The sequence below is a fragment of the Gouania willdenowi genome, chromosome 7 (genome assembly GCF_900634775.1).
Source record: "Gouania willdenowi chromosome 7, fGouWil2.1, whole genome shotgun sequence".
Taxonomy (NCBI): Eukaryota; Metazoa; Chordata; class Actinopteri; order Blenniiformes; family Gobiesocidae; genus Gouania; species Gouania willdenowi.
In genome coordinates, this window is record NC_041050.1 from 6,850,425 (window position 1) to 6,872,428 (window position 22,004).

General features: G+C 36.5%; 1 protein-coding gene across 9 annotated transcripts in view; it reads left to right on the top strand.

Moving 5' to 3' along the window:
- The window catches only part of LOC114466710 (IQ motif and SEC7 domain-containing protein 1-like), a 153,015-nt gene that overhangs the window by 88,874 nt on the left and 42,137 nt on the right, over positions 1 to 22,004 (top strand). Inside the window, exon 1 of one of the 9 annotated variants that reach the window (XM_028452363.1) lies at positions 1,010 to 1,379. The exons of 7 other annotated variants lie outside the window; for them this stretch is intronic. In XM_028452363.1, the coding sequence (XP_028308164.1) occupies positions 1,315 to 1,379 (65 nt within the window). In that variant the 5' untranslated portion in view covers positions 1,010 to 1,314. Of the gene's footprint in view, positions 1 to 1,009; positions 1,380 to 4,476; positions 4,545 to 22,004 lie in introns of those variants that run through there. One more of the 9 variants, XM_028452368.1, reaches the window with a different exon arrangement.

A 22,004-nucleotide genomic window follows, 5' to 3' on the forward strand; every position in this document is an offset into this window, starting at 1 on the left:
TACAGGCAAATGGGGCTTGTGATGTCATCAATTACGTGATTTCAAGATGGCGGAATACAGGTTTTAAAACGGTAAAGTAGTCCATCCATTCATTTTCAGACCCTCTTGTTCCTGTTTTTCAGGGTTGCGGGGGTCTGCTGGTGCCTATCTCCGGCTCACACCGCGCGCTAAACAGGGGAACACCCTGGACAGGGCGCCAGTCCATCGCAGGGCAACACACACACAGACGACCACTCACACTCACATTCACTCCCATGGGCAATTTAGAGACTCTGATCAACCTAACAGTCTTGTTTTTGGATTGTGGGAGGAAGCCAGAGTACCCAGAGAAAACCACACAGCACGGGGAGAACATGTAAACTCCCCACAGAAAGGACCCAAGTGTCCACCCCAGAGCTTGAACCCAGGACCTTCTTACGTTGAGGCCGATGTGCTAACCACTAGGACACCATGCACCCCAGTAAAGTAGTCTCATTTTTTAAAAGTTAGTGAATCGAATACGGTGCAAAATGATGCGTTTTAATAAACTCTACTCTATTAGGCATAGATCTTCTAATAAGTGCATGTCAAAGGTTTTAGGCCACATTTGTAAAAACAGTGGAGGATCCCTTTAAAAGTATTTCACTGTCAGACTCTTCTCTCTGAGCTTTTGGATGATTATTTATTTCCACCAGAACAACAACATGGTTTGTGTCTAATTCAAAGTTCTTCCTGGAATCTTGTGCTCACTGGGTGTAACTCGTTTGCATTGGTTGCGTCACATCATCTTTGTAGTGTAACTCAAAACAGCTTCTCCCAGCTGGTGAACTGAGGTTCAACATTCCCATTGAGATCAGTATGATTGTTGGACCAGTGCCCGAGATTCACCACAGTGTACTCTATCTGTCCTCCTAAAAAAGAGGAAGAGGAAGAGAGAGAGAGAGAGCATGACTGGGGGGCTGGTGTGTGTTTCGATGTGGGAGGAGAGCTTTTGTTAAAAACAGGGATGATTTTCTCTCTCCTTTCCTATATGTACTGTGCCTTTACCTTACTTGGTCATCAAGCAGCAACTGGGAGCCCCGGCACCATCCAGGGCAGAGAATAGATTAGTGAAAAGAACCAGCCGGAGGAACTTTACTTTAGCAGAGAAAGAATTTGTGTGTCTGTGGCCTTTTCTTTGGAAAGTAAAGAATAAAGGCTGTAATTAGTGGTCGAGGAGGGACTGAGCACACACTGTACTCAGTAGCTGCAGTAGTTTTGTGTTTCAGAAACCTTTTTTTATTTTTTTATTTTTTTAAGCTTCCCTTTTTGGTGCCATGCACATTTTTGGGGGGCATGTCTGATGCCTCTGGTGATGTCACTGCCATGTGGAAGTACTGCATTTCAAGCCGAACCATCAGGTAGGGGGCTATGGACTGTGACAACATGTATGTCACGTATTATAATACTGAGCATGTGTGTTTGTACGCTAAAAGCCTTTTGGTTTCTTATTTTGAGCCATGGAAGTACATGATGAATTCTCTACACAGCTGAAAAAAGGCAGATTCTTTAGCAGGGACGACATTGTCAAGGTCTTCCTAAGCAGTGCACATAAAGGGTGTGAATGTGATCATCACGGCTCAGGAATAATCCTTTTTTTAAATTTCCATAAATACTTGATCTTTCTTTCATGTCTTAAGTTATTCATCTCTTCAGCATTAATGTCTTTGGGAAGGAAAAACAAAGATCAACCCACATTTAAACAGTACTGGATCAGACAATCACAAAAATGTGATTGTCTGATTCAAGGACCACATTATCAACGTTCATGTCAACATTAGATTAATGACTAATGTGAGCATAAATACAGGAAAAAATAAAGGCTTTGTTAATGTTTGCTGCCATTTTCTGTGGTTTTGTTTGTTTTTGGCATCATTTTGTGTATTTTTCTGTCATTTGGGGAATTTTCTTGTCACTGTGTGTTTTTCGTGTCATGTGTGTTTTTGATATTTTTTTTGCCAATTTCCTTTGTTGTTTACTTTATTTTTCTGTCATTTTGTGTAGTTATTTTGCCACATTAAGTGGTTTTGTGGTTCTGTTGTCTTTTTTGTGTTGTACGAGTCATTTCGTAGTTTTTAACTCTGTACATGTGTTTTTCTTGCCACTTTGTGTATTTTTGTTGACATTTTGTGCATTTTGCGTTTTTTTTATTTATTATGTCGGCCTTCCAACACATGAAGTTAAAATTTTTGAGGAATCTGTTCTGGGAACAAACAAGTTGCCAGTTGCCCATATCTAGTGTAATTAATATACCCATTCATTGTGTGTTGTGCATTACAATTACATATTATATTTCATATGTGTGCGTGTCATGTAAGTTGATACAATAATTACACCCAAGCTTGTAACGCTGTTATTTTTCTAATTGTCTTATTATTTTATTACATGGTGAATGGAGTTGTATCTTTTGGCAGATGCTTATTAATTATTGGCTTGATAAGCTTTCATTATTCATGAGAGGTTTTTTTTTTACTTCTCAAAGGGTGTCAACTTTAAAAAACATCCTCACGCAGCAGAAGTAAAAACAATATTTTTAGTTTTAATTTTTACGAAACCTTTACAAAGACAGAAGAAAATTTACAGGGAAGTAAAAAGTCACGCGTCATTTCTTTTGGAAATTCAAAAAGTCTACTTTACCTCTGAAATTGTGCTTGAACATGTAGATACAAGCTCATGGTGGGAGAATATATTGTGCAACAAGATATTGAGATATTAAAACGTATGTCCAGATTTAGTCAAATAAAAACAAAAGGGTTTTTTCAAAAAGCCTTTTTTGGTAATGTATTGTTATCCCATTATCGTTTATTGTATCGTATCGTAAACTCAGTGTATCGTCCAGGCAATAACTAATAAATAAAATAAAAAATGGATGATTTTTAATCCACCTTATTTATGTTGCATCTTAGCTTAATTTATAACTTCCAGACAAGAAATATAAGGATAGAACCCAGTAATTATATTGTAAATAAATGTAGCCTTAGTTTAAACAAATGAATGCAGTGAATGCTGTTCTATAACTGATTTACAGCATGTATATACATGACTTAGATAACGTTCTTAAATATCCACATTTATGCTGTTTGCACAGAGTTCAGACTGAATTACGGAGAGACTTGTAAAACAGGAAATGTCTGTAACCGTGTCACCACCCATGGGTGACATAATGAATTAAGTGGTTGTGGATTGATGTCAGTTATTTTTTATCTGTAATGGAAATGCAGCAGTGCGTCTCTAAAAGTAAAGCGATAATTAGGGAGCGGATCACATGGCTTCATGTTGGTGGAGTTGATACCAGCCAAAGCAAATCACTTGGATTATTTATAGATTATTTGAGCCGAGTTCTTTCTCAGCCTCTCAGTTCCTCTTTGCCGTCTAGACTTCCTCATGTCTAATAGGGTGTATGGGGGGAAACCCCAAAAATATAACTTAAAATAGAAGTGAATTAATGGAGAAACATCATTTACAGTCAGATTTACAAAGCAATGTACAGTGGGGCAAAAAAGTATTTGGCTTGTTTAGGGCAGTGGTTCTCATACTTTGAGTCAGGACCCGATTTGGGGTCGCGAGACACTAAGAGGGGGTCGCCAGATGCCTTTAAGAAACTAAGAATATTTTATAAACAATTTGAGCCCATTTTTGTTTAGTTTTTACCCTGTTTCTGCAACTAGACCAAACTTGCCATAATTTAACCTATTTTCATCACTTTTTCTCGCCATATTTTTGCTTTTTTTAATGCATTTTTTCCACTTCTCTATCATATTCAATATCTTTTCTTCACATTTTTACTACTTTCAAGACATTTTCAGCACTTTTAAACCACTGTTTCTATCTAATGTTACATATGTTGACCCATTATTGTTACTTTTAACCGCTTTTCAACATATTTCATGCTTATTTTTGACAATTTAACCACATTCCCTGTTTGTCATGCCCATTATTTGCCAGTTTAAACTAACTGTTCCTATATTGACACTGAACCCTTTTCACCACTTCTTCTGTCCTTTTTTGGCCACTCTAATTTGCAACTTTTAATTTCCATTTCAGCGACTCCTAAAACAAGTATTTTAAAACAAAATAAACTTGATATATATATATATATATATAGGCAATATTGTAATTTTCTGTAGCCCCAAAATAAAAATCTCGATATATCGCCCAACCCTAGCAGCCAATGATTCTGCAAGCTGTCCCACTTAAAAAGTAATTTTCAGCATAGATACAGGGGCAGAATATGAAAAAACCAATCCAGGAAATCACATTGTATGATTTTTAAAGAATTTATTTGTATAATGGTGAATATTTCTGCAGTGACACCATAGACTCCAGTGTACATCTGATCTACCTGGCCCTGCACAAAGACAGTGACGCCAGGAGCATTACTTATTTAATGCATGTGGGTGCAGAGTTTTTTTTTCCTTCTTCTTCTTGTGCTTAGTCTTCTCCTCTGACTGAACAACATTGATCACTGAACTAAGGCCTGTGGCGTCTCATCTGAGTGAAGTAGAAGGTCGACTTTGTGATCCATGGTAAGCAGCTTTAGTTGGTGACTGGATGACATCGGTGCAGACTGTAACCCTTTTGCTGCTTTTTTGTTTTATGGTAAACTGTATACATGAGAAGTGATGTCTTCTATGTAATGGAAAAGTAGCAGCGGGCCGAGGCGAGCCTGCAGTTCCACTGTGGTGAGTTTAAATAAATCAAGCACCTCCTTTGGTTGGAAAAGCTTAGACGTGTCTGGGTGGAAGCTGCTGGCTGGTTAAAGAAAATGTCCGGATGATGGAGAAGTCGGGACGCAATTATACAGTAGTCGTTTTTTAGTTGCATTTAGTGCGAGCAGAACAGGGAGATGGTTCTTCAGGCTTTGGTGGGTGGGGCGACTATAATTAAACAGCCCCAAAGGCTTATTTTTATATAGAAGTGTGTCTTTGTGTACACACGCACACAAACATCTACACACATTCACAGTCACAGGTTTCTTGGAGATGACTCGGCACATTTCCACCTCTCGTCTGTGAATTTACTGCTTACTCAACACTGCAGATATGTGACTTTGGGTTCTTTCCATTTATACAGTATATTTTTACCTCCGCTAAAGTAAAATGATCACATGCACACATTTATTTGTTGGTTTAACTTATTTCAGGATGACGTCTAAAGTACTTTAGGGAGTTGGGCAACATTTTACACGCAATTAAACCTCACACTAGGGGTGTGAAAGTCATTTAGTTCAGGGGCCAAATACAGACCATTCTGACTTTAGGTTGGCCACAGATTTTAGGTGGGAATAAAAACAAATTCATGAATGCACTTCCACATATAAATGATATTAAAATGATGAAGTATATGCGTATTTCATTCACTGCAGTAACTTCACTTACATTTCCCTGAATTTTGGGAAATTTTGTGGATTAATTTAAGGAAAATTTGCAAGATTTCGGAAAGATTGAGAGAAATTTAGATCGGTCCGATATCAGCCAGAAAACAAATATCAGATTTTATCGAAGTGCATCTCAAATCTCCGATATATATTATGGTTATTCAATTGTAAAATACTGTAGATATTATGTTGAAGGTTAAAATGTATGTAACCAATTGGTTAATAATAAATGGGTGAGTTTTTCTCATCCCTACTGTTGCTGACTATTGTTCTCTGTTTAGTATCACTTCATCAAGCCTTTTCTAACATTCCACACGACAAAATTGGTAAAAAAAAGTATGTATGATTCGTGTCGATATCGGAGCGATATCGGTATCGACCAATATGCAATATCGGTGTTGTATCGGGACATCCCTATTAAAAATGACTGCCGTCACGTGATATAGAAGTGGAAAACTGAATTCTGCAAATTTTGTGGATTTTCTTTCAGTTTTACTCTCTGTAGCGGGCCCAATTTGATGCCGTAAAAGGACCGGATTTGGCCCCCGGGCCTTGAGTTTGGTACGTGTGCCTTACATCATGGAAGATTCCATTACATTTTGGAGGGGATCTGGATCAATATACTGGATTAGTTCTGCATTAATTAAAAAAAAATCCTTATATATCATTGGCAAAATTTCACCAATTCACATCTTGGTTTGTAATTGGCTGATCTTAATGAAATTTGATTATCAATAATCTGAGTTTTATCCAGATCAGAGCTGGATTGCACATTTCGTCGCTATTTTTCGAAAAAAAAAAAAAGTGGGGGGTACGTACATACATTTTGACCTACTGTATCATTATTAATGAGGATATAAATGTATTCCAAGGCTTTAAAGTGTTAATAATCATGGTACCATGATCAGGATCAATGATCCACATAACTGAATATCTGGTTTGGAGTTCTGTGGGGGTTTGCACTCTCAATTCTCTTGGTAAAAAATATGTTAGTGTTCACTTCCATAAAATAATATTAATGTAACTTTGGGTTTATTAGGGCAACAGTGTTTGTTTTTCTGATCTGTGTAACAGTTGCAGTCCACACATCAATGAATAATTTACATGCACGGCTCTACCAGAAGAACATTAGCTGGATCAGCTTAAAGCACTTTAAATGTTTAAATGTTAGTTATTAGGACAAATTCTTCAAAACACAAATGCATGTAAAGAGTATTGATATATCTTACTCAAGTAGAAATACTGTTACTTGATTGAAATTGTACCCAAGTACAAGTAAGTCATACATAAAATACTCAAGAACAAGTAGCTCAATGTAAAAGTTACTAGTTACTTTAACCCCACGTTCATTTTTGGTAATAAATCTTATACGGATTATGTTCAATGTGCCTTCATAAAGAAGAGAAAATGAATTTCCTCTGTTATGGTTGGGTGTAGGAATAAAATTACTTTACTTCTTTTAAAATGTACTAAAGTACAAGTAAAATTACTGATTTAGAAGTATATGCAAAAAAGTACAAGTATATACTATAAAAGCAACTCAATTGCAGTAATGTGTGCACTTGTAATCCGTTACTTTCACCTCTGCACAAATATAATAGATTTAAAATGGTATTTTCCTCTTTGCTTGATTACTGTAGAGCTAATTATGGTCGCACTGCTCACGTTATGGTGATCTGTCTTGCTTTTTAATGCTAATCATCATCTGGCAGGGCACGTTTGTTTGTTTACTCTGATACTCAACGAATCCTTCATCCAAGGAGAGCATTTTTCTGCTGTTTAAAGTGCCTCATTATGAAAAAAGCAGAGACTCGGTCCAAGGAGTGAAAAAAAATGTCGGAATTCATTTTCCATTCATGTGATTAAAGCAGTGTTCTCGTTTTATTCTGAAAAAACACCACATGCCTTTTATTCCACATGCATTTCTACGTTTGATGCTGCCACGTTCTTTTGCGTCTTCTGTTCGATGGGGAATAATGAGGCTGCGTGCTGCATTAACTTATGTAATGGCAACCAAAGGAGGAGGGGGGTGGGGGGGGGGAAAGGGAGGAGGGGTAGAGAGAAGGGAAGAGTGATGAGCTCATGCTGCTGCACTGCAGCTCTTGTGGTGTGCATGCACAGGTGCATGTGTGCACTGAGGTGTCCAGTGGCTTATTAATCTTTCAGCTGCAGAGTTTGGAGACTTGCATGAAAAATATATTAATTTAAAGGTTATTTGTCATTCTCAACGCGTTGGTTATGAATGCAAATGATTCCTACGTGACTGTGTGTACTGTATACCAACACTGAACAAGCTGAGCCGATGGAGTCTGGGGTGATAAATAGTCTGTAATCCACCAACTCTCTTAGTTATCTGGATAGGCTTTGATTTATGCTGGGGAGAGCAAGGTGTGGTTGGGTCAGGGGGAAAGGGGGAGTTGATAATGGAACGACAGAGCATTTACTCTATAAAACAGAGCAGCAGTCCCTTTGGGGGCCTTTCAGCTCAGCCCCAGCCTGTGATGCACCGGTGAATAAATGGGTATAAAACACAGTCTACGGGCAGACATCTTAACATTACCACATCATTGTACAGGACTTTTATTAATGCTAATATCTTTACAACGTTGATTTCTAGTGTGAGGGGAGGCTTTTGCGTTTTTGTTAATAACCAAGACTTTTAAAAATGTGTTTGCAAAATATGTGTTTGGATCTTTGTTTATGTGGGCCAGTGACAAGTGAAATTAGCACACGAGAGTGGAAAAAAGCCTGCTGCTGTCAGGGAGGCTGGGACTGAGACTGGTAAACAGTCATTAAAGATGAACGTTTACCCCTGATTGGACTAATTGCTTTGGGCTGTGTGTAAACGTGCCCCCCTTACCCCCTTATGTTTATAAGAAGTTGCGCATTGGTATGGCCGACACTTTTCTTCTGTCATCCTAAGCTGTTGCCTTGGCAACTGGCCTCTTGGATCTGAACACGTTGCGATTCATTCTGCCTTCAGTTTAACAGGCATCATTCATCTTTTTGTCGTCACTGCCTCTCACTGAATTTTCATTCAGGTTGGATACGAGTCAGACCCTCATTAACGTGATGATTAAACCTTGTTTGGCAAATACATGGACGTAGAAAACATGCTTTAAAGGTGGAAGGAATAATAAAATACAACTAGAATATTAGCATTTCCTGAAGAAAAGGGAGGATTCAGGTGCAGGCCCGCTTTCGTCAAACACTGCATTAGCATAGCTTTAACTTAGCATTAACCTAGTATTAGCATTAGCTAGCATTAACATTTGCTAGCATTAGCATTAGCCTTGTATTAGCATTAACCTAGCATTAGCCTTGTATTAACATTAACTAGTATTAACCTAGCATTAGCATTAGTTAGAATTAGCATGAACTAGCATTCCCAATATCTAGCATTAGTATAAGCTTAGTATTAGCTAGCATTAGCCTAACATTGGCCTCGCGTTAACATTAGCCTATAGCGTTAACATTAGCATTAGTTAGGTTTAGCATTAACTAGCATTTACAGTATCTAGCATTAGTTAGCATTAACATTAGCTAGTATTAGTCTAGCATTAGCTAGCATTTGCATGAGCTAGCATTAGTATTAGCCTAGCAATAGTTAGCATTAGCCTAGCATTAGCTAGTAATAGCCTAGCATTAGTAAGCATTAACTAGCATTTGCATTAACTAGCATTATCTAACATTAGCCTTAACCGAGCATTAACATTGGCCTAGCGTTAACATTAACCTAGCATTAGCTTAGCATTTGCCCAGCATTAGCACTAGCCTAGTATTAGCTTATAGCCAATGAACCCTCTGTGAAATAATGCAGAAGATATGATGAAAATTGTTGAAATATGTTGAAGATGTGAAACCATCTAAAAAGTCAGACCCTCATTAGCATAATTAAACCTGTTTAATAAATATATGGATGTAGAAGGCTTGCCTTAAAAGCTGATAGGGAAAATAAAATGTAATTAATTTAAACTTTCTTTTTTGGTTTATTATTAAGAGAACACACAATGTCAAAAAAAATCCAAACCAAAACATTACATAGAATATTTACTCATTAGAGAACTTAACACACTTAGGGCCTTTGATTTTCTGTTGTCGTGGAAAACAGATAAAAAAAACAGTTTACGTTCTGAAACTAAAAAATCTATCTGTCACGGAAAAAATGTTTGTTTTTTGTTTAAAATTGGGCCTCATAAGGACAGGTAAAACCTTACATGCATGTTTTGAGTGTTTCCTTACACCCTTAAGAGATGGTGACGCTAACTACCACCTCGCTGATAGGTTTGTATCAAAATGCATATATTAAATATAATAAACTATATGTTAAGATTCATCAGTGTTGCATTGTATTTGTTTTTCACAGTTTTTCCTCTATTTATAAAGTACATGCATGATACTAGACGTGTGTCTGGTGGCCGTGTCTGCCTGCAGCCTAAATCAGCTCCATCACTTCTCCTCCAGCACTTTTTGTTCCCGTCAATCCCAAACCCCTCCCACTGCAGCTCTACCTCACCCCAGTAGGTTTCCTCACTCCGTCTGCACACAGATTGATGTGGATCTTTTTGATCATGTGTATTTCCTCCACCAGTAGGATGATGGTGTCGGTGAGCAGCTGTACACCAGCTCCATCTGTTGGTGGAACAGCTTAGGAAAGTCTCCTGTGTCTACTTGATAGAGGTCTTATGGTAATCTGCTTCCCACTGTGTGTCTGTGGCTGATTCACTGAAACAAAAGTGAGAAATCATTCACAGCGTGAGTCAGTCAAGGACAGCGAGGACTTAAAAAAAGTCTTTGGTGTGCCATCAATGGAGGAGAAGACCAATGAAAGCAGAGTTTTCACCACCTTATGAAGTCCCACAGACTCATCCTCAGTGAGATGATCACGACTTTTAAACCCAGGTTTATTTTTTACTTTTACTGTCCACAAGGCAGACATTTTAAGTCTGCGCAAAATAGACCAAAATAACACGAACAATATTCTAATTAAGACTAAGGCTGAATTATTTGCATTTGCGATATTATTGCGATATCATAAAACGCGATTTTCTAATCGCAAAAGCTGCATTTTTTTGTTTTCTCATTTTTTTTTTTTCTTTTCGTCATGTCTTGTACTGTCCTGTTAAGTTCAGAGAGCGTTGACATGTGTACATGTTTCATGAAATGTGAAGTTAGACACATTGAAGAGGTAAAGCCACAGATTAGTTTGCTTCATTGTTGTAATCTGTGCTTTAAAATGTATATTTTATATTTATTTAAAGTTTAAATAAATCTGAAATTGTTTGCTATGATTTATTAGATTAATTTATTGCTTGTGTTCATTGAAAAATACATGACAAGAGGCCCTTGAAAAAATTTATCGCATATTAAATCACAATCGCAATATTGAGGGGGAAAAAAAAATCGCAATTCGATTTTCCAAAATTGTTCAGCCCTAATTTAGACTTTAGAAAATTACATTTGTAAAGCTGGAAACAATCTTGCTTGGGATGTTTTCTAAAGAAATCTGTTTATGATGTGTATTTATACTTATTTATGTACATGAATATAAATGTATATACATTTTTATTTTATTCATTATAATTTTTTAATAATTTGTATAATTTGCATTTGACACTCTCATGGCCTTCATTGGAACCTTATCAACCCCTTATTTTTGCTGCATGTGTGTGTATTATTGACGTTTTTAATATGCCACTCCTTGCCCTTCTAATCACCCCTCTGGGAATAATAAAGGTTTTTTTTTTTTTTTATAAATTAATTAATATTTTTTTATGTTTAATTGTTTTCACATGCCTTTATGTGCAATATTACGTAAACAAGCTAAAGAATGTCAATACATTTTCATTCACAGATTTGTTTACCTAATTTTTCTGCCTAGTTTCACTGTCGTTTATCTATGTGTTTGATTGTAAGCAGGATTATGTCAAAAGTACCTAATGGATTTGGACAATTTTAACCAGAGATGGACTATCGGCCATGGAAGATTTCATAACATTTTAATAAAATACTGATTTTAGAAATTCAAAAATTCCTGTCTTTCATCAATGACGAAATAAAAAAAAAATCATATTTTGGTTCCAAATCGACCGATCTTTAATAAATTTGACTCAGTTATGTCAGGTTTGTTCCTCAATTACCCCCAAGAGATTCATCCGGATCGGATCTGCATTGCACATTTCATCGAGAATGTTGAAAAAAATGGGGGTTCTCATACATTTGAACCCCCTGTATGGTTATTAATGGGATTAGAAATGACTTCTATGTGTCAAACTAATGATATGAAGGGGGAACAGATCATTTGACAAAAATGCAAAAGGGGGAACACGGGATGAAAAATATTGGGAATCACTGGCCTAGATAATACGTGTCAAACTCAAGGAACGTGGGCCAAATCGGGCCCTTTTAGAGCATCAAATTTGGCATTAATTTTTCGTCTCAAATTGTTGAAAGAACTCAAAATTTTTTTTAAATCTGACAAATTTTCCTCAAATTATTCCATAACATTTCTCAAATTTGCATGAAGATCATACAGGGACTGATATCCTTTATCGTTTATATATCATTTATACGTGGAAGTGCAAACCAGGGCACATTAATATTGAATTTGCTCTTTTTCCCACCTAAGATCTGTGTTCCACTTAAGCTTAAACTGGTCTGTATTTGGCCCCTGAACTAAAATGAGTTTAACACCACTGCTTTAAGGTGTGAATGATCTTGGTCCAATCATCAGGATCACTGACTTCGATAACTGCCATTATCAAAGAGCGTATTGTATATTTCATTTTATTGATAGAATTGTGAGTTTTATTACAAACAATGTCCATCATGTTTTAATTTACTGAATTAACAAAAACTAAAATAGATTCCCTGATTCCGCTTTGTTAATCTAAGGACGTTTGTGACTAAGGGCTCAGGTTTGTCCTTCGGCAGCACTCTGTGTCCAAAATCAGCTCAAAAGACAAAACACAATCAGTGACCTTGCTAAACAGGAACATGCAAACTCAGATCCTGTTCTCACTAAACCACAGGCCTCGACACATGCAGCAGCTGAATAAATGCTCGCACACTAAAGAGGCGTGTGTCAGGGTGTGTGTGTGGGTGTGTGTGTGTGTGTGTGGAAAAGCAGCTGATGGTGGGAAGAGACTATGGTACCTACCTATTGGGAGAGACATCCAAAGAGGGTCATGGTAGCACAGCGAGTCAGTGGGAGGGCGCTCGGCTCAGCGTGCAGGGAACCTCCTCTTTTCATTGACGTTTTAGGGGAATGTGCTGATTAGTTTGCAGTAAATCAGTTGGATAGAGGTTTGCTCTGAGCAGCAGCACAGTCACTTCTACTACCCCGATACTGGTAATACATGTAGCTTTGGATGATCTGGAGACAGATGGGCAGACTAGAGGTAGGTCAGCTGGGGGTGGGGGGATGCAGGTGTGTGTGTGTGTGTGTGTGTGTGAATGAGTGCATGACCTCTGCAGGTTCATTAATCTGTACTGAATGAGTGACACGGTCATCTATCTGTGCATGTTTTAAAAGATGTCATCTTTATAATATTTAATTAATTAAGTCATATCCTCATGTTTGTTCATTTGAATTTTTGTTTTAATGCAATAGGTCCAAATACTAGTGATGTCTCAATACAACTTTTCCATTTGCGATATAATACCGATATTGCAGCCTTGCGTAACGGCCGATACCGATATTGATCTGATATTAGCATGAATCATGCAGACTTTTAATAATTATTTTTTTCTTTAATAAAAAAAAAAAAAATACTTATTTTGTAGTGTGGAATGGACTGTTAGAAAAGGCTCGATCAAGTGATGTTACTCAAACAGAGAACAGAGACGAGTCAGCAACAGTAGGTATGAGAAAAACTGACCCATTTATTATTAACCAATTGTTTACATGAATTTTGACCTTAAACATGATATCTACAATAATCTACAATTGAATAAAATAAACCAAAAATGAATTGGGGGGAAAAAAAAATGAAAAATTGGAAATTCGGAAATTTGAATCCAATATTTGTTTTCAGGCTGATATCGGACAGATATCCGATATCGGATTGAGACACCCCTACCAAATACAATTCTTTACTTTGATATTTCTGGAAGGATCATGAAGCTGTGACTGGTATAATAAATCTGTGAATTAACTAGAATAGAACAGACCTTTATTGATCCTCAGAGGGGAAATTCACATTTGCAGCAACACATTATAAAAATACATACAAACATAGGATAATAGTGGAAAAATGTGGGACATACATCGATTACAAAAAAAACAACAAAAAATGTGCAAATGGAAATTAAAAATTGGGTTTAGGGTGGGATGTCAATGTGGTTACAGTTATTGTTAGTGGTATTAAACAGTCTATAACTCTAACTAATACGTGAGTAAAGATGGAGGCCAATGCAGTATTGTTGATGCTTGTTCACTCAGGCTTTGTAGTGATGTCATGTTACACACACTAGTGCACTGTTTGCTTCCAGAGCGAGCAATGACAATGTGTTGTTGTTGTTGTTGTTTGTGTGGTCTTTGTACTTTGTTTTTTATCAAAACCCTTTTTGTGTTTCAGCTTGTGTTCGGCATAGAACTCTAAAAGTCCAGTCCTGGTTTTCTGCAGAATTGCCTTTAAAAAAAAAAAAAATTGACCACCAATTTCTCTATAGACTTTCCTGTTAATGTATTTTAATGTCCTAAACCAGTGTTTTTCAACCTTGGTGATTTGACCCGATGTGGGGTCGCCTGGAATTAAAATGCGGTCCCCTTAAATGTCTAGTAATTGGTAAAAAAAATAAAATAAATAATATTTTTAACTTGTTTTTCAAATGAACACATCACACACAATAAAAATCAAACAGCTGTTTTTTATACTTAAACTCTCACAAATACCAAATATCTGAGGTGGTACATCTTGTCACTTGTCACTTTTTCTAATAAACATAATCAAAAACTAATTCTAATAACGTCTCGGACATTTGTGATATCAAAATAGGGTCATGACCCAAAAAAGGTGAGGAACCTCTGTCCTAAACCAAACTATATGGTCCTGTCCCAGCATGGTTTCCCCATCAATCCCAATACATTCCTTCTCAGTAATCCTCCGTCCTGCACTTATCCTGTGGTTGTATTTTCATTGCAGCCTCTTTGACGGCAGCTGCTAATCTGTTGTACTTGTGAGGGGCTTCCACTCGGACCCCCTTCTCATTAGGCTTTTTAAAAGAATGGATGGCCCTGTGTGGACATCATTACAACCTATTAGTTGCACAGAGCGTGAGACGGTTTTACTGAAACACAGAGGACGCCTGTACTGGGAGTAATGGATGGATGATGTTTTACAGTACGTCACCTGCCTCTCGTTCTCCATCCTGCATTCACTTCTTTACAGTTCCAACTTCCTGTTTCCTTCTGTTGTGTCTCTTCACATCACTTATTGTCCTGGTGCAGGATGTTGTTGTGTTACCTTTTATAGAAAAAGCAAAGGCAGAATTCCCCTTTGAGACAATTAGACCCATGCACTCTTTTAGGGCTGTCCCGATACAACTTTTTCACTTCCGATACGATGCCAATAATGCTGCCTTTAGTATTGGCCGATACCGATAAGGATTCCGATTTGATATAAGCACGAATGATACGTACTTTTATTACTTATTTTGTAGTGTGGAATGTTAAGAAGAGGCTTGATCAAGAGGTTTTACTCAGAGATTAATAATCAGCACCAGTATGTATGGGAATAACGCACCCATTTATTATAAAACAATGTATTACATACATTTTAACCTTAAACATTGGAATATTTAAAAAATAAATCACTATAAACAACAACAAATTATGTATCGGACTGCTTGTATCTGAGATTTTAGAAGGAGTTAGAGCTGGGCGATATGGACCAAAACTCATATCTCAATATTTTTTCTCAAAATGGTGATTAAAGATATACATCTCAATATGTTTTAATTCAAATAAAATGTTACCAGAAAGAAAATTCTGGATTACATTTGCTTGGCACATTTACTAACAAATAACTGCACAATATTGTGGTTAGGATGCACTCAGAAATCCATCAAACTGTGCTTTTCATGCTGCTCTAGTAGCAAAAGCAGCAACTCATAAAACAGAGCTATAGAAAATTATACAGATTGATATTTGTGATATTGTAATTTTCTATATCATCAAAATAGAAAACTCAATATATCTTGAATCTCGCTATATTGACCAGCCGTAGAAGCAGTTGGATTTTTAATTTTTGATTTTGCTAGATTTATATATAGGTCAAAAGTTTTCATGATAGACTTCCCAAATTCATTTAAAAAAATACAATTCTTAATATAATGTACATAATATACACATATTTTAAGTGCCATAAAACACAGTGACTGTACAAAAATATATGAAATAATTTGTTGTTCTTTTGAAAATATTAGTTTAAGTTTTCAGTGAAATGGTTCCAAACTTTTGAGACTTTAGGTTGGTTCTTTTTCTGTTTTCTGTTGTGCAATTCTTCTTCTCAATGTAAATGGTTAAGTGACACCAGCAGTTCATGTACGGTACTGCAGCAAAAACGAAGCAGAAAGCAGCCGCCGGTGTATTTCCATACTGAGCTTATAACCCTAACCCAATCCAATAAATGAATAAAACATGCTTCCGTTCACTTTAAAAACAAAACCAAAACCAAAAGGAATTATCATTTTTCATAACAAAAATTCATTTTCCTATAGTGCACATGTGAACTCAGTACATGACACCGGTCTGTTTTTATGATTAATTTACAATGAACGACGAGTCGACGCAAATTTTTTTAGTCAACATTATCAAATATGATACTAATCTTTTTTTTTTTTTACATTATTGTATATGTTACACACATTGTGGCTGGCGCGAAGCTCGAGACGGTCTATATATTGAATTCTATTTTTTCTTTTGCCCGCCCCCCCCGTGGGCAAGATTCTCAAACTCCGCCTCTGGCAGTGTGATCTGCTTCTGTTTGTTTTGTACCACCAGATGTTTTACTAACACTGGAACAGGAGGTCCAGCGTGTTTTAACGTGACCCTTCACCCACACACGGGCCTTACGGTTGAACTGTGTGTTAGCGAGCTGTTAGCGCTCGGCTACAAACACAAAAACACATTACACACAAGCAAAGAAATCTCCTGCTGTTATCAGATGGACTTGGAGGTTGTATGTTCCTCCCTCACACTGCTGCTCTCAGCTGTCACTGTGCAGATTACTCAGGTTTAACATTTGACACTGTTTACACAGTGGATGTGTTGGAACAGCTGGGATGATAGAAACTGCTGACTAATAGCATTATGTTCCTTTTAATACAACACAAATCTCCAGGGTTTATATTTCGATGTAGGATAGCTTCAGCTAGCTTTGCTTTTCTCTACTGTCCACTCAGCTCTCATCTCTGAATATTTTAATTTTGAGCCGGTTTGGAGCTAAAGAGGATTAATCTGATTAACAGCATGTTCATCCTTTAGTTTATGAACAAATGCATGCAGGACATTATCTGGCAAGACTATTATTGTAATCGCGTAGTTGATAATTCTTTACAATTATGGCGTGATTATGATTGTAACTGTAATTGAAAACATCTGTTGCTGTGGTATTGCTAGGTTGATGCTAATGCTAGGTTGATGCTAATGCTAGGTTAGTGCTAATGCTAGGATAATGGTATTGCTAGGTGTATGCTAATGCTAGATTAGTGCTAATGCTAGACTAATGCTATTATTAGGTTAACGCTAATGCTAGGTTAGTGCTAATGCTATTGCTAGGTGAATGTTAATGCTAGGTTAGTGCTAATGCTCGGTTAATGCTATTGCTAGGTCAATGCTACAATTATCATTATTCTTGTAATTGTAATGGGAAAATCTGTTTCTGTTGTAATAGCAATTGAATTGTAATTGAGTTCAGATACTTGACTTTATAATTGGCATGAAAATTCAATTACAATTTAATTAAACACAAAACTGTAAAACCATATGTTACAGTTTTATTTTTATTATTTTTAAAATTATTTAAATCAAGGGGTACATTGACAGAAAAAAGGCCCAGACACCCACACCAAAAATATTAATAACAATATTTTCATGGAAAAGGAAGTATTTGAGCTTTAGTAATTGAGAATGTAATTGTAATTGACTTTCAGGGGGACAATAATAATTGTGGTTTTAAGTATAATTGGAAAAAATGGCGGTCACCATAATCGTAATTGAATTGTTATTGAACACGGATATTCGAAGGCACAATTGTAATTGAAAAATGTAATTGGCCCCAAACCTGCTGACAACCCATCTTCACCAAACAGCATCTGAGACATGAGAACAGACCTCATTCCTCATTCATTCCTGACACCTTGATAAGAAGTCTATTGTATTGTAGTATTAATCAAAATAATCCCAATTTTAGGCATTTTGGTTAAAGTTTAGTGAGTAATGCACAGAATTAATATATAGGTGATCCTTCGGTGTGGTCAAATTATGTTTTTGTCAAAAATTAGTTGGAAACGGTGCTAGAGCTGAAGAGGCCATCATACCTAATTATCATGTATCACTTGCATTTTTACCACAACTCTGTACAGCACTTTGTGATTTTATACAAAAAGCGCTTCATAAATAAATTACTTACTTACTTACTGTCATATACCTTAATGTTCTCTTTTTATATACATTAGATGAGTTTAATTTACTACCCATAATATGGCCTAAATACAAGAGATGACTTCAATAAATTTGTATCTCATTTTTATTATTTAATAAATCAAAAGAAAATCACATAAATCAAAAAATATTTAGAATCAAGGAAAAAAGTGTCAAATTTTTTTTGACTTAGTGATTTGAGTGAAAAATAAAAAAAGACACAAATCTACCTCCATACAAGCCTAAATTAAGAAGAACTTCATTATTTCTTGGTCTTCTTTTTACACTAACTTACTGTATAAAGCTGCTGTGAAAGGGTGAAACTCGAGTTGTAAAAAGGAAATAAAAACACATAGGGGAAGGTGAATTTTTTTATTTGGGACAGATATTTTGTGCTGATGGCGATGAACACGGTTGGAAACCCACTGTGTGCTTTTTTTTATTGTTATAGCACAAAGATCATTATTATATTTCCATGAAACAACATGCACGGTATGAAAGTTACATGTCAGTTACTCCTGTCATTAGCTGTGTTTCCATTACAGTTTTTCACAAAATAAAGGCAATATTTCTAATATTTTGACAAAGTAGAATTGAAGGCTGTTTTGGAGCCTCGTAACTCCCGTGAAATCTCATTCCACGAGACTTTGCTGCAGGAAGATGGACCCTCAAAACCTTCTTATAACACTCCGTTATCCTTTGTTGTTTCACGTCTAATATGGCAATAATAATTTTCTGTAGTGTAATGCCAACAAATGTTTGACCATGTTTTTTTGGAGAGAAGTGGTCATGTGACCAGGTACGGTACGTCATTTGACTTATAATGCGGAAAAAGTGTATCCATTGCGCTTTTACGATACATCTCAACATCAAAACTTTGGAAAAACCTCCTCATGAAAGCGTAAAAACTTTTTTGCGATATTTGAGGTTTTTTTTTTTTTTCCAAATTCAGGCGTTTCATTATCAGTTTTATTGCACTATTTAGATTTTGTGCTTTGCCAAAGGTAATGCAAACGCAGCTATAGATCTTGACCATGCACATAGTATTTTGTTTTCATAATGCTAGTTCAACTTAGGGTAAAGCAACCCTTGCAATTTGGGTTACAGGTGTATAGCTTTATAACTGCAGTCTTTCTGTAAAGTGATTATTAATGTCTCTATAAATCCAAACGTGACACTTTTCTCACGTTTGTTTTGGCCCTAAGAGGCATCACTTCCTTTCATTTTTAAAAATGAGAAGAAATCATTAGAATGAATCCAATTTTACCCTCTGCTGTTCCCATAGTGATAAAAATCAGTTGTTGGTTTGAATAGACTGTCTCCTGATGATACAGACCAGCTGCGTAAAAAGGCTATTCTGTTTTCCTCCAGGGCTCAAATCCAGGAGGAGGGTCTCCAATAAGTAATTGAGAAGCACCCGATCAATACACCTTACAGCCTTTTGAGACTTTAACTATACTATCCGTCAATAAAGCGCTAAGCTCTATAAAGTCTATGTCAAACCTCCAGAGATACAGCCGAGGCAGAAAACCACTTTAAAACGCTAAATTATTTTTTTTGTAAAGACAATCATCTTTTGAAACTTGATTGTTGTCGACTCATGAGGTTTGTGTGAAGCTGATGTAAAGGATGAGAGTCTAAAACACTATCGTTTGTATTGACTTTCACTTTGTCCTGAAAAGCCTCAAAGAAGCTTCGTTTGTGAGATAATTCGATGGTGGCCAAACATCATTAAGAGAAGCTGTCGGCTACTTTGTCACAGAAGTGGAGATGAATCCTGTGGAGTTTATAGGAAAGACAAATGAAAGCTAGACGTGGCCAAGGTTGGGCTCAATTATAATTGTAATCACGTAATTAACATTTACTTGTAATTATGATTGTAACTGTAATTGAAAACATCTGTTGTAACCCTAACCCTCATCGTAATTGAATTGTAATTGAGTTCAGGTAATTAGTAAGGCTGCTGGTAAATGCATCCTTGGTTAATGTCATTGCTAAGTTAATGCTAATGTGAGGTTGATGCTAATGCTAGGTTAGTGCTAATGCTAGGATAATGCTATTGGCAGGTGAATGCTACTATTAGGTTAGTGCTAATGCTATTGTTGGGCTAATGTTAATGCTAGGTTAGTGCTAATGGTAGGCTAATGTTATTGCTAGATGAATGCTAGGTTAGTGCTAATGGTAAGCTAATGTTATTGCTAGATGAATGCTAGGTTAGTGCTAATGCTAAATTAATGTTATTGCTAGGTGATTGCTAATGACAGGTTATTGCTATTGTTATGCTAATGCTAGGTTAATGATATAGCAAGGATAATGCTAATGCTACGTTAGTGTTAATGCTAGGCTAATGATATTGCTTGGTTATTGTTATTGCTCGGTTAATGCTAGTGCTAGCTAATGCTAATATTGTGCTAATAGTAGGCTAATACTACGCTAATCCTAATGCTCACAATAATGCTAATGCCAGCTAATGCTAATGGTAGGTAATGTTAATGCTACGCTAATGCAGTGCGACGCGGGCCAGCACCTGCAACCTCACTTGCATTTTCTTCAGGAAATGCAAATATTCCAGCTGACTTTGTAATTGTAATTGGCATGGAACATTCTATAAAAACTACAATTTAATTAAAACGCAAAACTGGGGAACCAAAGTACAGTTCTATAATTTACACATACATAGATAATAATTATTAAAATATGTTTCATATCAGGTTTTCATACTACATTTCAGTTCTCTTGAGTATCATTTTATCTTTTTGAAATCGAGTGGTATACTGACAGAAAAAAGGCTTGGGCGCCCAAACCAAAGACATTAATACAAATATTTTCATGGATAAGGAAGCCTAGTGAAGTAACCAAGAGATGAAAAACAAATTGGATGAAAGATGTTTTTTAGTTTATTTTACAGCTGAATTAAGACATGGGTCAAAACAACCCCTTATCATAAGAGATGCTAACAGAAAGCTAATACAACATGAAGGTTATGTTTTATGGTTATTTATGAAAGGCTCAGCAGTGGAGATTAATGGAGTTTGAACTTTAGTAATTGAGAACATAATTGTAATTGACTTTCAATGGAAAATTGATAATTGTCATTTTAATTGTAATTGGAAAAAATGCTGGTCACCGAAATCATAATTGATTTGTAACTGAACATGGATTATTGAAGACTTAACTGTAATTGAAAAATGTAATTGACGCCAACCCTGGATGTGGCCCTTGTTAACCCTTCCTCAATGGGTTGTTATGGTGATTTACTCATGCTTGTTTTTCTCTGTAAAGCCTCTGTTTCAGGTCTTAGCCATAGTCTGCTTGAATGGATTGTATGTGTTGAAACATGAGATCTGCTGACTTGCTTCTGTGGAATTCTAACATGAATGGAACATGCACACTCAGGATATCTCCTTCCACTGGAAATATGTCGACATGAATCCGTTCCTCAGCAAGTCTCGTGACCTGCACAAAAAGGCTTTCTCAGCTTCCTTTTGACGTTTTTTGAGGAAAAGCAAAGCACAGCGAGGATGAATGCTTTATCTCTGTGCTTTTGTTCAGTGATTGACTGCTTCCTTCTTGTCAGCGCCGCTCTGACAAAAACAATTTCCCGTCCAATTCCATGCCAACTTTTTTTTCTTTAAGAACCAAATTTCTGTTTGGTCGTTAAGTTCTGAATACCATGACCTGCGTGACTTCACCGAGGCGTAAACAAGAGATGTGGCGCTCATGAATGATTTATTTTTCAATTTTGGATCCTTTGTTTAGGTGCTTTCTCCTCTGGACTGTTTATTAATAATTAAAAACCTTATCAAGGTCCCGGCCTTAAGGTTGGCCTTTGGTCTTGGTTCTGTCCCTGTCTTGGCCTTTCGAAGCAGAATTTATGTTTATTAATGTTGTTTTTTGGTCAGCAAGGATTTTTTTTGTGGCCCCAGTTTCCTTCCTTTGTGCAGAGGTCAAACTGTGTGCACG